This window comes from Prionailurus viverrinus, chromosome D2 (assembly GCF_022837055.1).
Source record: "Prionailurus viverrinus isolate Anna chromosome D2, UM_Priviv_1.0, whole genome shotgun sequence".
NCBI lineage: Eukaryota > Metazoa > Chordata > Mammalia > Carnivora > Felidae > Prionailurus > Prionailurus viverrinus.
Genome location: NC_062571.1, coordinates 59460446 through 59481805, shown reverse-complemented (window position 1 = coordinate 59481805; position 21360 = coordinate 59460446). Strand labels below are relative to the sequence as shown.

Sequence of the window (21360 nt, the reverse complement as noted above, 5' to 3'; positions counted from 1 at the left end):
CAGTCCAGTTTGGAAGATAGGCTTCCTTATTCAGAGTTGGGTGCTAGCAGCTAGGAAGATGTCTGAGGTCCCCAATTCCATCTCCAAAAGAGTTCTTAACCCTGTTTCTGTCATTTCCCGGTATCTCTGTTCCAGACCATCATTTATCATCTGCCCCTCTGCACTATTGCTGTGTCTCTTATAACGATCCCTCCAACCTTCTACACTGCTGCCAGAACAATTTTTCTAAAATGTGAAGTGGCCACATTACCCCTCCTGCTGAGACTCCTTTAGTGACTTCTCATAGCCTCTTTGAAAAAGCCAGACTTTTTTTTCTTTTACTTAGAAACCAAAATTTTAACGAAATATTTCAATTCGCTTTTGTGTTTCTGAGGATGAACTTATTTAATGTGATTCTCTTTGGTCCTTTATTAAACTTTCTATAACTTTTTCATGTAAGATTTGAAACATTTGGCCAGATATATATCATGACACAGAAACTAGTATTTTGGAATTGATATATATAGTGGACAAGCTACCCAGTTACATTTAGGATACAGGGTGTTCCCAAGATAAAGCTGAAAATGCTAATTTTTTTCTCTGTGTGTTTCGTTGGGGGCGTGGGGTGTAAGTTCGTAATTTTTTCCCCCAACTTTATTGAGCTATAATTGACATACAACATTGTGTAAGTTTATGTTGTGCAATGTGATAATTTGGTATTTGTACATATTGTGAAATGATTACCATTTAGGTTAGCTAACAGCCTTCACTCCACATAGTTACCTTTTCTGTATGTGTGGTAAGGATGTTTAAGATCTCCTCTCTTAGCAACTTTCAAATACAGTTGACCCATGAACAGCATGTGTTTGAACTGTATGGATCCACTTACATGCGGCTTTTGTTAGATAAATATAGTACTGTATGTGTATTTTTTCATGATTTTCTTCACATTTTTTATTCACTAGCTCACTTTACTATAAAAATATAGTATATAATACATATCATATGCAAAATATATGTTAGTCTACTATTTGTGTTATTGGTAAGGTTTCCAGTCAACAGCGCGGGGAGCCAAGAGTTATACACAGTTTATTGAGCATTCAAGGGGTCAGTACCCCTAACCCCTGTGTTGTTCAAGGGTCAACTGTATACAATATTGTTAACTACAGTCGCCATGCTATATATTAGATCCCTAGAACTTACTCATGACTGGAAGTTATAACACTTTGACCAACATCTTCCCATTTTCTCTACTGCCCCAACTCCTGGCAACCACCAATCTACTGTTTCTATGGGTTTGGTTTTTTTTTAGATTTCACATATGAGATTGTACAGTATTTGTCTTTCTCTGACTTACTTCACTTAGCATAATGCCCTTAAGCTTCATCCATGTTATCGCAAATGGCAGGATTTCCTTCTTTTTTTCATTGTAAATATATACACTACAGTTTCTTTATTCATTTATCCATCACTGGACACTTAGGTTGTTTTCATGTATTGGCTATCATGAATAATGCTGTAGTGAATGTAGGGGTGCAGATACCTCATTGAGATAGTGATTTCATTTCCTTTGGATATATATATAGAAGTGGGATTCCTGGATCATATGGTAGTTCTAATTTCATGAAGAAGCTTCATGCTGTTTTCCATAGTGGCTGTACCAATTTGCATTCTCACTGGCAGTGCACAAAGTTTTCCTTTTCTCCACATCCTCACCAACACTTATCTCTTACCTTTGTAATAATAGCCATTCTAACAGGTGTGAGGTGATACCTCATTGTGTTTTTGATTTGCATTTCCCTGATGACTAGTCAAGTTGAGCACCTCTTCATGTACCTATTGGCCATCGTTATGTCTTTGGGAAAACATCTATTCAGGTCCTTTGACCATTTTTATTTTTGTTATTATGATTTTGTTAACTAGGCTTCATGCCCAGCGTGGAACCCAACACAGGGCCTGAACTCATGACCATGAGATCAAGACCTGAGCTGAGATCAAGAGTTGGACGTTTAACCAACTAAGCTACCCAAGCACCCTCCCCCCACTTTGCCCATTTTGAAAATAAGATTATTTGCTTTTTTGTTATTGAGTTGTTTGAGTTCCTTATATATTTTGTATATTGCCCCTTATCAGATAGATGGTTTGCAAATATTGTCTACCATTCTATACATTGCGTTTTCATTTTGTTGATTATTCCTTTTGCTGTGCAGAAATTTTTTAGTTTGATGTGGTCCCAGTTAGTAATGTTTGTTTTTGTTGCTTGTGCTTTGGTGTCATATCCAAAAAATCATTGCCAAGACGAATGTCTAAGTGCTTTCTATTTCTTTTAGGAGGGTTACAGTTTCAGTTTCTTATAGTTAAGTCTTTAATCCATTTCAAATTAACGCTTATGAGTGGTGTAAGATAGGGGGTCCAGTTTCATTCTTTTACATGTGAACCTCCAGTTTTCCCAATACAATTTATGGAAGAGACTATCCTATTGAATATTCTTGGCTCCTTTGTCACATATTAGTTGACTCTATATGCATGGGTTTATTTCTGGGCTTTTGTTTCTGCTCTACTGGCCTTCCCCCCCCCCCCCCCCCCCACTATTATACTGTTTTGATTGATACTGCTTTGTAACATAGTTTAAAATCAGAAAGAGTGATACCTCAAGATTTACTCTACTTTCTCAAGATTGTTTTGGCTATTCACAGTCTTTTGTGGTTCCATACAAATTTTAGGATTGTTTTCCATTTCTGTGAAAAATGCTGGATTTTGGTAGAGATTGCATTGAATATGTAGATGGCTTTGGGCAGTATGGACACTTTAACAATACTAATTCTTCTAATCTATAAGCACAAAATATCTTTCCACTTGTATCTTCTTCAGTTTCTTTCATCAGTATCTTATGGTTTTCAGTATACTGTAATCTTTTTGGTTGAATTTATTCCTAAGTATCTTATTGTTTTTGATGCTATTATAAACAGGATTGTTTCATTTTCAGATAGTTTGTTATTGGTATATACACACACAACTGATTTTTGTACATTGAATTTGTGTCCTGCAACTTTACTGAATTCATTTACTCTGTTTTTGTTGTTGTTGTTGTTAGAGTCTTTTAAGATTTTTTATAAATGATTTCTTCTGCACACAGAGACAATTTTACCTCTACCTTTCCAATTTGGATGCCTTTAATTTCTTTTTCTTGCCTAATTTTTCCAGCTAGGACTTCTGGTACTATGTTGAATAGAAGTGGTAAGAGTGGGCACCCTTGTCTTGTTTCTGATCTTAGAGAAAAAGCCTTCACCCTTTCGCCATTGAGTATGATGTTAGCTGTGGGCTTGTCATATATCACCTTTACTATATTGAGGTACATTCCTTCTATTCACAATTTGTTGAGAGGTTTTTTAATCATGAAAGGATGTTGAATTTTGTTAAATGCTTTTCCTGCATCTATTGAGATGATCATATGATTTTTATCTTTCATTCTATTAATTGGGTTTATTGCATTTATCGATTCCAGTATGTTGAACAATCCTTACATCTCAGGGACAAGTCCCATTTGATCATGGTGTATGATCCCTTTAATGTGCTGTTGAATTCAGTTTGCCAGTAGTTTGTTGAGAATTCTATATCTCTATTAATCAGGGATATTGGCTTGTAGTTTTCTTACAGTATCCTTATCTGCCTGGCTTTGGTATTGGGTAATACCTCATATAGTGAATCTGAGAGTGTTTCTTCCTCTTCAGTTTTTTATAAGAGTTTGAGAAATACTGCAGTAGTTCTTCTTTAGCTGTTTGGTAGAATTCACCAGTGAAATAATGCAATCCTGGGATTTTCTTCATTGGGAGTTGTTTGATTACTGATTCAAACTCCTTACTCATTATTGGTCTGTTCAGATTTTCCATTTCTTCTTGATTGAGTCTTGGTAAATTTTATGTTTGTAGAAACTTATCCATTTCTGCTTGCTTGTCCAATTTATTGGCATATAATTGGTCACGTATCTGTTATGCCCCTTTGTATTTGTATAGTATTGGTGGAAATGTGTCCCTTTTCGTTGATAATTTTATTTATTTGAGTCCCCTCTTTTTCTTGGCTAGTCTAGGTAAAGGTTTGTCAATTTTGTTTATCTTTTTCAAAAACCAACTCTTAGTTTCTATTGATCTTTCCTATTCTTTATTTCTTTTAATAAATTACTATTTTTCTGCCTGCTGCTTACTTTAGGCTTAGCTTATTCTTCTTTTTCTATTCTTTAATGTGTAATATTAGATTGTTTACCTGAGACCTTTCTTTTTAGTACAGACATTTATAGTTATCAACTTTCCTCTTAGAACTGCTTTTGCTTCATTCCATAAGTTTTGGTGTGTTGTGTTTCCATTTAATTTGTGTCAAGATTTTATTTTTCCTTGTGATTTCTTGTTTGGTCTATTAGTTGTTCAGGAATGTGCTGTTTAATTTCCATGTATTTTTTAAACTTTCTAATTTTCTTCCTTATTTTTCATTTAATTTTAGTTTCATATCATTTAATTAAAAGTATTTTTTATTTTGAGAGAGCAAGATCTCATGCATGAGCAGGGGAGGGACAGAGAGAGAGTTGGAGAGAGAGAGAATCCTAAGTAGGCTCCATGCTGTCAGCACAGAGCCCAATGTGGGGCTGGATCTCATTAACCTCAAGATCATGACCTGAGCTGAAATCAAGAGTTGGACACTTAACCAACTAAGCCACCAAGGTGCCCAAGTTTCGTATCGTTGTGATTGGAAAAGATACTTGATATAATTTGTACTTGAATTTGTTGAGACTTGTTTTGTGGCCTAACATATTATCTGTCCTGGAGGAATGTTCCATGCTCATGAGAAGATTGTGTATTCTATAGCCAGACCTCTTAGCATGGATCAAGACCCCGATTTCTTTCATTTTTTTCAATTTCATTTCCTATTACTCTGATACTTAACACTATATTCAGCTATCTGGAGCTAGCTTAAATCTCCATGGATGAGCTTTCTTTCCATAAACTTTATATTTCAGTGTAGATTTAGATTTGCAAGAAAGGTGTAAAGATAATATAGAATTCCACTGATGAAATTTCGTATCTCACTCTTGTTTCCTTTTCTGAAGTTATTACCTGCCCGTGTTTGGCAAAAGTCTACTCTTCTTCTAGATTCAATCTTGATTTCTATTCCTGGATTGTGCTGAATTACCCCAAAAGTAGAAAAGACACATGCTCAGTGTCCCATCAAAGCAGGGTGTCAATAGTTAATGAGCCAGGGAATTTAATAAATCCCTCCAAAGGGAGGAAAACCAGAACTTTGTGGTTCTTCCTTTAACTAATTTATGTTCTAGTTAATTTTTAATTACTTGGCTGAACTTTTTGTGCCCCTGGATTGTCAGGAACTCTCTCCTTTGCTTCCATTTTCTTATATACTGTTGTCTACAAATTGGACTGAACTCCCCCAAAATGGCAATGTCAGGAAAAGCAACCAAAAATGCCTGTGGGCTATTGTAGATTTTAAAAGACTAGAGAGAACTGAATACAAGTATGAAACTTAATTATATCCTGAATGAAAACAAGCCCCAGGTATTTAAAAAAAAAAAAATGGGGGGGGGGGGGAGAATGGACAACTTTAAATATTAGATGATATTATTGAATAATTAATTTTCTTAGGTGCCTTAACGGTATTTTGGTGATATAGAGGATGTCCTTCTTAGGAAATGCATGCTAAGATATTCTTGATGTCTGCAATTTAATTTCAAATGATTCAGTGAGAATAAAAGTGCTTGTGCACCTTGAAGGGGAGAGAGAGAGAGAGATGAAGGAAGAAAATGTGGCAACATGTTGACACTTATTGCATCAAGGCGATGGCCATTATTCTTACCAAAAAAAAGCGTGTGTGAACAGTCTGTCTTGCCCATTGGACTAACGTGGTTAGATTAGGTTAGGTTAGGGCCCATCTTATGTCAGGAGCGTTCTAGCAGCTCGATAACTTCAACTGCTCCAAAATAAAGCAAACAAACAAACAAACAAATAATTGTAATTCTTTTTGTCACATCCCCTTCCTTCCTTTACTGCTCGCCTTCCTTGATTCCTCTGAGACCCAGACAACTGGGAGAGACTGCTGTCCCTCGGCGCTCTCCGTAGATAAGCGAACCCTCATTGGCTGGGCGCGCCCACGTCTTAGTGCTGTGCCGCCGCGTTTTTCCAGGAGTACGGGTTCAGGGTCCGTTTTCGGTGGTCGCCCCGACTCAGGCTGTTGGCACGAATGGCTCAGAAACCGCTGCGCCTGTGAGTGACCACAGATCAGATCAGAACCGTGCGCGCGCGCCTCTGTGTGTGTGTGTGTGTGTGTGTGTGTGTGTGCGCGCGCGCGCCCGCGCGCGTCTGCTCCCTGGGTCTTTCTCGTGACTGGAAGGGAGGAGGAAAAGGCGGGGGTGGGAGGGTGGTGGCGGCTGGTGAGCTCCGATCTCGTCTTTGCCTGGCTGGGGCCGGTCTCCTCGCTTCTGAGAGGAGGCTGTCCTGGCGACCCAGGCTAGGAGAGGCGGAAACTGCCAGCGTTAGGTCTCCTCCATCTTAGGCCGCCCTGGCCTCTGACACATTTACACTTCACTTCTCCCCACAGCCCATTTATTAACGAAAACTCCTAGGCGTGGGGCCCATCGGTGGGTCCTGGTCAGTTACGAATAGACTAGATAGATAGGGCTCGTGCCCTGGCACACTTTTTTGCGAGGAGGCGCTGGGGTGAAGAGTGTACATCGATCCATCCATCCATTCATCCACTCAACAAATATTTATTGAACAATTACAGTATGCCAGGCACTGTGCTAGACGTTGCACAGATGGAGTTCCTGCCTTAATGGAGCCTAGAGTTTTGAGCTAATATTAATCAGAGTATCCAGATTAATGTATAATTACGGTCTATAAAAGGAAGAGAAACTTCACGGTTGTGGGAGGGAGTACAATAGGGGTATTTGGCCTATTGTGAGGAATCACGGGAGGGAGGATTGAGCGTTGGTTAATATTTTTGTCTTTATCCTAAAGTCATTGAAATGTTTAAGAACTCCTTGGCGGGATCATATTTTTGTTTTGGAAAGCGATTCTGGCCGCAGTGTAAGAACAAATCAGAGCCAAAGAAGAAGAAGACAGCGAGGATTAGCTAGAGTGATAGCAGAAGAAAAGTGCAGGGATTCAAGGCTTATCAAGGAGATGAGATTAACAGGGTTTGGAGAAGGTTTGGCTGTGAGAAAGAGGCGGCACTGTGAGGTCCTACATTTCTGCCCTTCAGCAGGATAGAAAACACTGGAAAAGGGCCCCGGTAGTGGGGTTCTCTTAATGTTTTTGAGGAAAGAACATTAAACTGTTGGCTTTATATAGGTTGGTTAGGAAGAAGAGATGGCATTAGAGGAAATCAACGTAAGCATGCTACTTACTTTGTACTAGATTCATTAGATCTCTCTCTGATTCTGCCTCTTTTCTATCACAGGACTCTTGGTTGCTCTGCCTTGGAGTGTCCTGCATTCCTCTTCCTCCCTCATTTCCCACCCTACTTCACCATTCAAATTGTGTTCAGGTGTTCAGAATTCTAAATTTTTCATCTGTTTCTGTCCTTTTCGTCTTCATTAAGTTTTGCCCTTTTTGGTGATATTCTTGCTTGTAATCACTTGTTCCTCCAGACCATCCTTCACTCTGTTACTCAAATGAACTTTCTGAAACGTGTCATTACCCAGCTTGAAAACGTTCAGTGATGGGGTGCCTGGATGCCTCAGTCAGTTAAGCGTCCGATTCTTAGTTTCAGCTCAGGTAATGATCTCACAGTTCATGGGCTTGAGCCCTGCATCGGGCTCTGTGCTGACATCATGGAGCCTGCGTGGAATTCTCTCCCTCTGTCTCTGCCCCTCCCCTGCTTGCTCTCCAGCTCTCAAAATAAATATAAATAAACTAAAAAAAAAAAATGTTAAGTGATATGGACATACCAGAAAGACGTACTGACAAAACAATAAGAACTATATTTCAGGATGAGTTCAAAGGCATTAAAAAATGGTATGAGAAATAGAAAAACTTAAGTCAGAATTACAAAAACTCAGAAATGAGATGATAGAACAAGTTACGTCACAATTTAAGGCCAGTTCTTCTTTATAAACTTCAGCGCTTGCCACTTTCTACCTTTCTGCCCCTTAACACTTTATGCATGCCTCCTGTTGTAGCCGTTTTCATACAAATTTGTATCAGAGTATCTCCCTTTCCCTGATTGTCAACTTTGAGGTTTAAACTGAGTCTTTCTCCTCTTTGTACTCCTAACATGATCTTAGCACAGTTCTGGGCATATTGCACTTAGCATATTGCAGGTGTTCAGTATATGGTTGTTGAATGGATGATTGATAGTAACAGTGGAAAGGAAGAGCTGGAATGAATGTGAAAGATGTTTGGAAAAGGGAATTGTTGAGACTTGATGACTGGATGGGGGACTTGTGACTCTTGGTGACCCAGTTGGTGATACAGCCATCCACAAAGCTTGGGAAGTGAGGAGAAGAAGCTGGTTCAGTTTTGGAGGAGGTGAAGCTAACTTTTAGATGTGATGGGTTGAAGGTTTTGGTGACCTTTAGGTGGAACTGCCCACTGGTCAGTAATAGTTCACATGCACTGAACCTCTCTGGTAACCTCTGGTAACCCAGAGACTGAACCTCTGGTAACCCAGAGACTGGGTCACATATCTGCCTGATCCAGAAAGACTAACATGTTACAAACCCAGCTGGCCCATTCAAGTTTCCTCAATTGCCGTAACATTTGTCTCGTTTGCAGCTTGGCTTGTGGAGATGTTGAAGGAAAGTTTGATGTTTTATTCAATAGAGTTCGAGCAATTCAGAAGAAAAGTGGAAACTTTGACGTAAGACATTCCCTTTTACTGAATCTAATTTTACTGTTATAGTCAAACATAGTAAAATAAAGTGTGGACTTCTTTTTTCATTTCTCGATTGAACACATACTCTCCCTTTTTGGTTAGATTGAGTTCCTTTCGTGAGCACAGGAACTTAGTAGCTACAGAATGATAGGGAAAGGGAGACGTCATTACCTTTTTATACTTTTTGAATTTTTTAATACTCCCCCCCCTTAATACTTTTTATACTTTTATACTTGTTACTTTCTCACTACCCACAAAACTGAAAACAGATGAGCAAAACGTTCCTAGGTGATTCTAATCACTGGGTTTGGGAATCGCAGATAATATTTCCTGAGGGTATGGTATGGATTAAGTCAGATAACATGTGCAGATGCTTCACAGACCGAAGAGTCTTATCTAAATGTTACATGGGATTGCCAACTAGACTGCAGACCCCTAGCATACAGAAGAGTATTCTGGGTGTGGCGATAATCTATTCATGGGGTTAAAGATTGAGTAAAGATAACAGGCAAGAAATGTGTTTTTTGTACCCTGTATCTTCCCAGGGTATCTAATACTTAAAAATTTGTATTTGGAGAGAGACTCGTGGAAGTAGATTTCTCCATCTTTCCCTGACCCCCTCTTCCCCATCCCTAATTTGAATTGGATAGCCAGTGAGCCAAAATTTATTAATTTATAGATTCAAATTAACTTCTGCAATTGCTGCTAAAGAATTATGTGTTGAGATTCTGCAGACTAAGGAAAAAAAAAAAACCTAGCGTGAGGCCATTAAGTAGGATAATTAGCTGAATTATGTTAACTATCAATTATGTACTATTTGATAAAAAAAAAATCTCATATATCTGTTTAAAAAACTCATTTTAGCTGCTGTTGTGTGTAGGAAATTTCTTTGGCTCCACTCCAGATGCTGAATGGGAGGAGTATAAAACTGGCATCAAGAAAGGTATAGAAATTATTTTTATTTAACAAATGAGTTCTAACAAAGCTTTAAAGTTACACAGTTCTTGATGGGTTGTTTTTCACATGTAGTAGTTATTTAAGAATTTCCCTCTGAGCTCCACGTTGAGCTGGGAAGGATGCCTGTGCATCTAAATGTTCACATTTTGGGGGCGCCTGGGTGGCTCAGTCATTTGAGTGTCCAACTCTTAATTTTGACTCAGGTCATGATCCCAGGGTTGTGGGATTGAGCCCTGTGTCAAACTACGCACTGAGCATGGAACCTGCTTAAGATTCTCTCTCGGGGTGCATGGGTGGCTCAGTTGGTTAAGTGACCCGCTCTTGATTTCAGCTCAGGTCATGCTCTCACAGTTCATGAGATCAAGCCCGCAAGTCAGGCTCTGGGCTTACAGTGCAGAGCCTACTTTGGATTCTCTCTCTCTTTCTGTCCCTCTCCTCTCCTCTCCTCTCCTCTCCTCTCCTCTCCTCTCCTCTCCTCCCCTCCCCTCCCCTCCCCTCCCCTCCCCTCCCCTCCCCTCTCTTCATGCAGGCATGCAGCATACTCTATCGAAATAAATATTTTTAAGAGAAAAGATTCTGTCTCTCTCTCTCTCCCTCTGCCCCTCTCTCCTGCTTGTGCATGCTCGCTGGCTCTCTCTCTCTCTGTCTCTCAAATAAAAATAAAGTTTTTAAAAATGTTCACATTTTGAGTTTGGGTGGATTTGGTTTAAAGAAATAATTCTCTTCTAAGGCAGGAATTGAAGAAATGGACCATATGTGTCCTTTCCTTTTTCTAGTTTGAGTGTTTCTTTTCTTTCTTTCTTTCTTTCTTTCTTTCTTTCTTTCTTTCTTTCCTTCTTTTATGAAGCTCTTTAGGGATTTGTGTTTTCCTTATTCTACATTAACCATTCTCTTTAAGATGTCACTTCATCAACCTAGTGACACTAATAGGCCACAGGTTGGGTAGGATATGTTCCACAGATAGGATTGCAGACTCCTTACTTTTGCTGTGATAATTTTTTCTGTGGGGAAATACTTCTCAAATTCCAAATCAGATCTGGTAACTATATGGTGTCATGTCTGTTTCTCTCACTAGCTCCTATTCAGACATATGTGCTGGGTGCTAATAACCAGGAAACAGTAAAATATTTCCAAGATGCTGATGGGTGTGAATTAGCTGAAAACATTACTTATCTGGGTAAGTTCATATTTTTTGTGTTTGTAATGAATATAATAAAGTGTCCCCAGGAATTAGGCTCCTGGGAAATTTGTGGCAGAATTCTTCTGTCATTACTGCTGAGAAAATGGGGTTCTTTCCCCAAATCTGTGTCTATACCCTTAAGACTCTGACATTTTTTTCTTTGTAGTCTCTCCCACCTCCTCCCAATCTCCTTGTACTCCCACAACCCAATATATACTTGTGTGGCCAACTAGAGGAATAAACTACTTGACTGTGGTATAGGGACTACTTAGGGTATAAATTATGTTGAAAAAAATTCCATGTATGTTGTCTCACCATGTAACATTGCTAGATATATACAACTTGTTTATTAGGATCCTCACTAGCTGTAGCTCTGTGTCTCATTAAACTTTTGGTGCTGATTTTAAGTTTTCAGTACTGATCCTCACATTTTTCACTCCTTTTGTCCTTCCTCTGGTTCTTGGTCCACTTTTTAATTTTGGGTTAAAGTCGTTCCCTTTTGACCCTCCTGAATCTCTTTTAGTGATTCTTTTCATGCCTGGCCATTTAAAAAAGCACTGTCAGATTTTGTTTTTGCTTTCCCCTCACCTGCTGTCAGTCTATGACTTCTTGGATCATTCAACTTATTTTTTCCTAAAATGACTCCACTGCTCTTCACAGTTCTTTTTTCTTGGTCTCTTACTTCTCTGGAAAGCTTCTACATTTCCTTTGCTGTAAGTGTCCTCCCCATCCTTCCCCACCATAGTCCATCTTGACCTTTATTCTCTACGTCTGGCTGTGGCCCTCATGTACACAATCTTATCTTGCTTCAATCATATGGGGCTCCTTTAGGCAAAAACTTGAGGGACGGATTTTTTGTTGTTGTTGTTTTTAACCACTGTTGCAAGGTACACATTTTGAAATCCTTTTGTTGTAGGTGTTAGCATAGGCCTGAACTTGTGGCAGCTCTCACAGTAGTTATTAGATTTGGATTAAGACCCCTGCTGTAGGTATTTATGGCAGCCATTTAACACATGAATTTAGTGCCAGGAGTGGAAAGAGCATGGAGGTACTGGGTTATTTCTGTGAAAGAGATTTTTTGAGGTCCAGTAGGAGGAGCAAACAATGAACTTGATAGTGAACATGTGGTAGTGAGCTTGAAGTGTTGGCAGTACATCCAACATGTCATTGGAAGTGATCTTTCTAGAGTATATCAACAAGGTCAGTGTGGAAAAATAGGTTTTGGGGAGTTGGTCCCTTAAAGATGGAAAACAAAGCTGAGAAGGATCAAATTGTTTCAGGGGAAAATAAAATGAGAAGGAAAGCACCACGCTGTGGTGGGGGTATATATCTTCATCTAGGCAGCAGGCAGGATCGCTGAAAGCGATTAGAGCAGTGTTTGGGGAGGTAAAGATATTGTCAAGTTCATAGACTCTAAGTGAAGAGAGACTGATTTGGGAGGAGAGACCATTGACAGTTACAGGGTGATTCATGACCTTTCCGAGAATGGTGGAAGATGGAAACCAGAGTACAGTGGGTTCAGGAACTAAGAGGTAAAGCACTTAGCATGGTCTGCTCTTTTGAGAAATTGGAAACAGAAGAGAAAGGAGTTTTCAGTTAGTGTGTGAGTTCTTTTATTAGTTTTTTATTAGTGTGTGTGTTCCTTTATCAGTTAGTATGTATGTTAATTGGCATGTTCCTTTAGTAATTAGTATGTCTATTAGTATGTTTAATACTTTATTCTTTTCTGAGTGGAAAGAGCCAGCTGAGAAGAGGAGACTGAGTAGGTGAAAGAAAGGTGAAAATTGACAGAGCAAGGTCTTGAAGGCAGCAGGAAGAAACAGGATCAAGGGCCCAAGCCAGGAATAAATTTAAAAAAGGGTAGAGTCTCAAGTTTTTCCCAGTTGCTCTTTCCAGATGTTTTCCATCCATTGGAAGCGGCTGCCTGCATGAAGAGTATGTGTATTCCAGACTGAACTTTCCTCAGAACTGCAGTTCCTTTTTCTTATTATGTCTCTCTGGGTCCAAGTGTCTGGGTTTCTTTCTTTTCCTTTTTTTCTTTTTTTTCTTTTAAAGTTTATTTATTTATTTTGAGAGAGAGACAGTTTGAGTGGGGGAGGAGCAGAGAGAGAGAGAATCCCAAATAGGCTCTGCACTGTTGGTGCAGAGCCCCATGCAGGGCTCGAACTCATGAACTATGAGATCATGATCTGAGCTGAAATCAAGAGTCAGGTACTTAACTGACTGAGCCATCCGGGTGCCCCTCTTTTTTTTTTTTTTTTTAATGTTTATTTATTTTGAGAGAGATAGTGAGAATGAGGGGTGGGGCAGAGAGAGAGGGAGAGAGAGAATCCCGAGAAGGCTCTGCACTGTCAGTGCAGAGCCCGATGCGAGGCTCGATCCCAGGAACTGTGAGATAATGACCTGAGCCGAAATCAGGAGTCGGACGCTTAACTGACTGAGCCACCCAGGCACCCCTGGGTTTCTTTTAATCCATGTAGAATCTCTTCCAGAAGACAGGAAGGCTTTTTCTTAATCACTGCTTCCCAACTTTTTTCATTTGTAAGGCATCTGGGGTAAACAGACTGGCCCATGGGCTCCAGTGGCCTCCACATAAGGGCTGCTGTCCCTGAACAGGAACACAGTTGTAGCCATCCACCACTGAGACCCTGCAGCCAGAAGAGGGACTCTAGAAGAGTCTGTGCTTATTTAGACATGCAGAATGGCAGGGAGGTAGGCAAGTCATGGCGGGGAGAGAGATTCATCACCATAATAACATTTCTGCAGTTTTGACTAAAACTTGTCCATTTTTCTTTGAACCCAGGTCGTAAAGGTATCTTCACTGGAAGCTCGGGGCTGCAGATTGTGTACCTCAGTGGGACAGAGTCCGTAGATGAGCCAGTCCCAGGTTACAGTTTTAGTCCCAAGGATGTGTCTTCCCTGAGGACAATGCTGTGTTCAACATCCCAGTTTAAGGGTGTTGATATCTTGCTCACATCCCCATGGCCCAAGTATGTGGGGAACTTTGGGAATTCTTCTGTGAGTAGTGCTTGTTCAGTTGGAATTTCTGTAAGCAAATTGCACTGGCTTATTTTGGGCTCTTTTTGCTCTTTATATTGAATATTTCAGCTCTTAGGACCTTTCAGTAGAAATTTTTTGTAAATTGTTTCAGGATACTTAAAAGTATATCAATTAACCCAAGCAAAAACTTTAAAACAGATTGATCTTATGAAAGCACCATTCACAGATGAGATTGCTAAAATTCTAATTATAAGTGAGTTATTCTTTAAATTATGTTCTCTGCATCAAGCGCCTTCTTTCAAGCTTCCTCTTAATGTGTTTTGAGGGATTACTAATTTTTAGTTAAAAGATTTACAGCTAGTGGCAGCTCTTTAGTTGTATCCCCCCTCTCCTCCCCACATTCCATTGCACATTGTAGTATTTTGGCTTTTAAAATATGTTTTTATTTCCTAGTTTAAATTTTTCCTAGTTTAAATTTTTTTAACTAGTTTAAATTTAACTAGTTTAAATTTAACTAGTTTAATTTAACTAGTTTTTTCCTAGTTTAAATTTTATTTATTTTTGAGAGAGAGAGAGAAAGGGGTGGGGGGAGGGGCAGAGAGAGAAGGAGAGAGAGAGTCCCAAGTAGGTTCCATCCTTCACACCAAACCTAACATAGGGTTCAAAGCCACAACCGGGAGATCATGACTTAAGCCAAAATCAAGAGTTGACACTCAACTGACTTAGCCATTCAGGCACACTTCAAAATATTTTTTTTAATGGAATCATTATGAGATCAAAGATCGTTGATCTAAAGATGGGAAAAGAAATGTTGAAAACTTGTTATTTCTCTAATGTGAAAGCCTTAATGTTGGGATGCATTGGAGCTCACCATTGCATTTGATCTTAATATTTTAATAAACAGTCTAAAAGAGGATGTGTATCCGATTGGGGAGTGACCACCATCACATTGGTGGAAATAAGCCTAAGGAAGATCTTGAAAGGTTGTATATGAGGGCAGAAAGCATCAGCTGAGTTTCAGTGAAGGGAAACCTAAGAATGCATTTAGAGACAAGTATCAATTAGTAGATGCAGAGTTATCGGTAATGATCCAGGAAAAGATCTTGTAGACCACTCTCTGCCAACTTCACGATGGGTCTGGACCAAAATAGCCAACAAGATACCAGGCCTTGTCAGGGGTGGGGTGTTGAAAGGAAAAGGGATGGTGCTGTCTTCCCCTGCCATCAATCCATGGCTGTTTTCATCTAGAATTCAAGGGGCAGTGCTGGTTGCAGTGAGAAGGTACGGCAAAGCTAGGGAAGATAGGAGGAGGACTAAGTTGCCGGTGGAAGGGAGGAAGACACGTATAATACTCTGTGAGGAAGGATGGGAAAAATGAGGCCCCTTCATTTTGGGGGTGCTAACAAAAGGATTTGATTAAAGTTTATAAAAGACTACATATGATCTTTATAGGGGAGAAAACAATACAGTTTATCAGTCTCTGAGATACTACGACTAACCTCGAGGCTGATTCCCTGCACTTCAGCAGAAACTTGAAGGAAGTGAGCATAAGAAAAAGGAATTTCTTGCTTTACTTAGTAGAAAACTAATTTTGGTAATTTCTTTATTTGCAGCTAATACCTTCTCTTAAGTTCAAGAGTAATATGAATGAGACATCACATAATTTGTTGTTAATGAAAGCTAGGGATGTTTGGGGAATAAAGTTGATATTTTTGATGAACTTTATGTTACAAACTTTGACCAGGGTGTGGTTGTGCCTTCCACTAACCACACCTTTCTTGACTGAAGCAAAATAAAGGATTGCATGCTTATGTCATGAGGTCATTGAATATTCCATTCCAGATGTTCTGTGGATCCTAAGGACCCTGGAAGCTAGCTTTTAATTTTTATTTTTTTGCATTGACTCTGAATGTCTGCATTGTCAGAACTATGGATGTGTAACAACGCAGATTATAGAAGCATAGTCTGTGGGCTCCAGAGAGAGAGCTTGCTTTCCAAAAAGATTAGAATAAACCCTGTTTTGGGTATTAGTATGGAGGGCTCACCTTACCTTTTAACCCCTGCTTCCTGCAGTTGTCCTCTCTGCACTTAACAATAGCCTGCTTCCTCTTCTGTGTTTGAGGTTTCTCTGATTGCCACAAGTTGTGGCTATTACTCTCCAAATCCTACTGCCTACATTTGTATCGACATAAAAATTTCAAAGACATTTAAATTGTCCTATTTCTTTGCATTTCTTGATAACTCCTAGGTCTGTTATGGTAACTGAGTTTCTTTTTCCTAGGGAGAAGTGGATACCAAAAAATGTGGCTCTGCTTTGATCTCCGGTCTTGCCACAGACTTGAAACCAAGATACCATTTTGCTGCTTTGGAAAAGACCTATTATGAGAGACTTCCCTATCGGTGAGTAGCATTTCATTATTTTGGCTTTTTGAAGAATTTGCCTTGGATCTTCTATGGGAACTTCTCTTGTTCGTTTTAGCCATGTAACATCTTCGTTCCTTTTGGTTACTCAGGCACCGAAGTGAGTGGCTCTCAAATTACTCAGCTTTTCTGAGTTTGTTTCCTAATTAGAAATACAAGGGATTGGACTGTATACAGCCCCTTAACAGTTTGAGCGTCTGAAGTAATAATACTGTTATCATAGTATTAATCATCACTGCTTTATGTAGCACAGCACATTAGGTCAAACCGGTACTCCTTGTACAGTCTTGAAAACTCATTTCTCAGCATAAGCATGTCAGCAGTATTTCAGTTTAAGAATCAAGAATTTGTATCAGTTTGTTTTTTGCTTTTTCATAGTTTGAGTTTGGAGGTGGGTTTTTTTTTTTTTAATGTTTATTTTGAGAGGGAGAAGTGTGTGTGTGAGAGAGGGGGAGGGGCAGAGAGAGAGGGAGAAAGAGAGAATCCCAAGCAGGCTTCGTACTGTCAGTGCAGAGCCCAATGCAAGACTCAGTCTCACCAACTGTGAAATCATGATCTGAGCTGAAGCCAGAAGTCTGATGCTTAACCCAACTGAGCCACCCAGGGGCCCCTGGAAGTGGAGTTTTTAAAGCATGTCTTACAGAGACCATAAACCAGTGTTTTCTAACGGATAGAATTAAGTTAGCTCTGGATTCTCTTCACTGGTAAAGAGCATGGATAATTTCTAAAATAATTTATAAAAACTTTTTTCCTGGGACGACTGGGTGGCTCAGTTGGTTAGGCGTCTGACTCTTGATTTCGGCTCCGGTCATGATCTTGAGGTTTGTGGGATCAAGCCCCACATTGGGCTCCTCACTGACAGCTCAGAGCCTGCTTGGGATTCTCTCCCTCTCTCTCTGCCTCTCCCCCCCCCCACACACATGTGCACATTCTCTCTCTGTCATAAAGAAAAAAATAACCTATCCTTTCCCTATAATCTCAAAGCCTAAGATATAATCATAAATAATACAGCCTTTTCTGTTATATCGCCATATAGAAAAGCCTATTGTTTTCTGAAATCATGCACTAAAAACAGAGGTTATCAAGCCTCTCAAAACCTATCCAACTGTTTTTTTTTTTTTAACCTATCCAACTTTTAAGAATCTGAATACACATTTCCCCGAAAAACATACCAGTGGCCAATAGGCACATGAAAGATGCTCTTGTCATTATCGATTAGGGTAATCCAAATCCAGACCACAGTGAGATACCACTTAACATCCCCTAAGATGGCTACAAGCAAAAAGGCAAGTAATAAGTGTTAGCGAGGATGTGGAAGCATCTGAACCCTGATGCGTTGCTGGTGTCATTGCTGGTGCAGGCGCTTTGCCAAACTGTTGGCAGTTCTTCAAAAGATTTAAATATAGAGTTACTGTCTGACCCAGGAATTCCACTCTTGTTCCAAGTGAAATAAAAACACTAGCCCATGCAATAATTTGTACACAAATGATCATAACAGCTTTATTCATAATAGTCAGAAAGTGGAAACAACCCAAATATCCATCATGTGATGAATGAGTAAAGAAAAAGTGATACATCCATACTTTGGAATGTTATTCAAGAAAAAGGAATGGAATACTGATAGGCTACATGGGTGAACCTTGAAAACACTATGCTAAATCAAAGAAGCCATACACACAGAAGACCGCATATTATATGATTCCACTTATTATAAAATGTCCAGAGTAGGCAAATACATAGAGATAGAAAGTAGAGTTGTGTTTGCCAGGGGCTGGTTGGAGGGAAATGGGAGTGACTGCTAATAGGTACAGGGTTTCTTTTACTGGTGATAAAAGCGTTCTAAAATTAGATTGTGGTGATGGTTGCACAGCTCTGTAAATATGCTAAAAACTATTGAATTATATACTTTAGATGGCTGAATTATATAGTATTTGAATTAGATCTTAATAAAGCTGTTAAAAAAAAAAAAAGACAAGCCTGTACAAGTTTTCAACCAGAGCAATAACAAAACCCCATAACCAGCACGATACAAATACTAACATAGGTAAATTTCCACTAACATTTGCACCTGGTATTACAGTCAGTCCATGCTTTGCATTCCTGTGTTGTGGGTGTTATTGTGAGTGTTTTGCTTCCCTTGAGGAACAGTTTATCATCATTAAAAACACCATTCAGAGGTAGCAACCTTCATTAGTCATTATTATTTTAAAATAAATGAGGGAAGCATCTTCACAGCTTTTTATGGGTACTTGCAGTTTCCCTGTAGTATTAGTTTTCTATTGCTGTTGTAAAAATTGTCACACACTTTGTAGCTTAAAACAATATAGTTTATCATCTTACAGTTCTGTAGGTCAGACGTTTGACCCAGGTTTCACTGGGCTAAACTCAAAGTGTTGGCCAGGTTATGTTCATTTCTGGAGGCTCTACAGGAGAATGGTTTTTTCCCTTCTTAAGCTTGTAGAGATCATCTGTGTTCCATGCTCATGGCCCCCTTACTCCATCTTAAAGCCAGTAACTGTGGTTGAATGTTGTCACTCTTAACCTTCTGTAGTCACTCTCCCTCTGACTTTTCCTCTTCCCTCATCTACTCTTTGTAAAAAATCCTAGCGTAATTAACATACAGTGTTATGTTAGTTTCAGTGTACAATAGGATTCAGCATCTCTATACATTATTCAGTGCTCATTGCAATAAGTGTACTCTTAATCCCCTTCACCTGTTTTACCCATCTCCCCACCTACTTCTTTGTAACTATCAGTTCTCTGTATTTAAGAGTCTGGTTTTTTGTCTCTCTTTTTTTTTTCTTTGTTCGTTTGTTTTGTTTCCTAAATTGCAACATGGGTGAAATCATTTGGTATTGTCTTCTCTGGCTTATTCAATTAGCATAATACACTCTAGCTCCATCCATGTTGTTGCAAATGGCAAGATTTCATTTTTTTAATGGTTGAGTGATATTCCATTGTATATATATACCACATCTTCTTTATTCATTAATTAATCAATGGACACTGGGTTGCTTCCATATTTTGGCTATTGTCAGTAATGCTACAATAAACGAAGAAGTGCATATATCTTTTTGAATTAGTATTTTTGTATTCTTTGGGTAAATATCCATTAGGGGAATTACTAGATCATGTAATAAATCGACTTCACATTTTTTGAGGAACTGTTATACTGTTTTCCACAGTGGCTGCACCAGCTTGCATTCCCACCAGCAGTGCATGAGGATTCCTTTTTCTCTACATCCTTGCCAATGCTTTTTTCTTGTGTTTTTGATTTTAGCCATTCTGACAGGTATAAGGTACTCGTATGACAGGTATAAAGAACTCGTTGTGGTTTTGATTTGCCTTTCCCTGATGATGAGTGATGTTGAGCATCTTTACATGTGTCTGTTGGCCATCTGTACGTCTTCTTTGGAGAAATGTCTGTTCATACGGAGAAATGTCTGTTTTAAATTGGATTGTGTTTTTGGTGTTGAGTTGTGTAACCTTTTTATATATTTTATCAGATAAGTCATTTGCAAATATCTTCTCCCATTTAGTAGGTTGTCTTTTTGTTTTGTTGATTGTTTCCTTTGCTGTGCAGAAGCTTTGTATTTTGATGTAGTCCCAATAGTTTGTTTGCTTTTGTTTCCTTTGCCTTAGGAGACATACCTAGAAAAATGTTGCTATAGCCAGTGTCAGAGAAATGACTGCCTATGTTCTCTTCTATGATTTGTATCGTTTCAGGTCTCATGTTTATGTCTGTAATCCATTGTGAGTTTATTTTTGTGTATGGTGTAAGGACATGGTCCAGCTTCATTCTTTTTGCATATGGCTGTCCACTTTTCCCAATACCGTTTGTCAAAAATTAATTGATTGAATATATAATCGTGGGTTTGTTTCTGGGCTCCCTATTCTGTTCTGTTGATCTGTGTGTCTGTTTTTGTGCCAGTACCATCCTGTTTTGATTAATACAGTTTTATAGTATATTTTGAAATCTGGGATTGTGATACCTCCATTTTTCTTCTTTTTTTTCAAGAATGCTTTGGCTGTTCGGGGTCAGTTGTGGTTCCATACCAATTTTAGGATTTTTATTCTAGTTCTGTGAAAAATACTGTTGGTATTTGATTGGGATTACATTAAATCTGTAGATTGCTTTTGGTAGTAGGGACATTCTAATAGTATTTGTCCTCCGAATCCATGAGCATGGAATATCTTTCCATTTGTTTGTGTTGTCTTCAATTTCTTTGATCAGTGTTTTATAGTTTTCAGAGTACCGGTCTTTCACCTCCTTGGTTAACTTTATTCTTAGGTATTTTATAATTGGTGCAGTTATAAATGGGATTTTTTTCTTAATTTTTCTTTCTTAATTTCTACTTCATTATTAGTGTATAGAAATGCAACAGATTTCTGTATATTGATGTAATATCCTGTGACTTTACTGAATTCATTTATCAGTTCTAGTAGTTTTTTCGTGGAGTCTTTAGGGTTTTCTATATATAGTATCATGTCATCTGCCATAGTGAAAGTTTTACTTCTTCCTTTCCTATTTGGATGCCTTTTATTTCTTTTTGGTAGTCTGATTGCTGTGGCTAGCACTTCCAGTTCTATGTTGAATAAAAGTGGCGAGAATGGACATCCCTCTCATGTTCCTGACCTTAGGGTAAAAGCTGTCAGTTTTCCCCATTGAGTATGATGCTTGCTGTGGGTTTTTGATATATGACTTTTATTATGTTGAGGTATGTTTCCTCTAACGCTACTTTATTATTGAGGGTTTTTTTTTTTTTTTATCATGAATGGATGTTGTACTTTGTCAAATGCTTTTTCTGCATCCATTGAAGTGATCCAGTGGTTTTTGTCTTTTCTCTTGTTGATACGATGTATCACACTGATTGATTTGCAAATTTTGAACCGTCCTTGCATGGGAGGAATAAATCCCACTTGATAATGGTGAATTATTTTTTAATGTG

At 38.8% G+C, this 21360-nt stretch overlaps 1 protein-coding gene across 4 annotated transcripts in view; it reads left to right on the top strand.

The window, feature by feature from the left end:
• Window positions 1-6014: 6014 nt before the first annotated feature.
• The window catches only part of CWF19L1 (CWF19 like cell cycle control factor 1), a 32681-nt gene continuing 17335 nt past the window's right edge, over window positions 6015-21360 (top strand). Inside the window, exons 1-6 of one of the 4 annotated variants that reach the window (XM_047825102.1) lie at window positions 6091-6242; window positions 8754-8838; window positions 9718-9796; window positions 10886-10987; window positions 13794-14008; window positions 16272-16390. In XM_047825102.1, the coding sequence (XP_047681058.1) occupies window positions 6220-6242; window positions 8754-8838; window positions 9718-9796; window positions 10886-10987; window positions 13794-14008; window positions 16272-16390 (623 nt within the window). In that variant the 5' untranslated portion in view covers window positions 6091-6219. Of the gene's footprint in view, window positions 6243-8753; window positions 8839-9717; window positions 9797-10885; window positions 10988-13793; window positions 14009-16271; window positions 16391-21360 lie in introns of those variants that run through there. The other 3 variants (XM_047825103.1, XM_047825105.1, XM_047825104.1) reach the window with 3 other exon arrangements.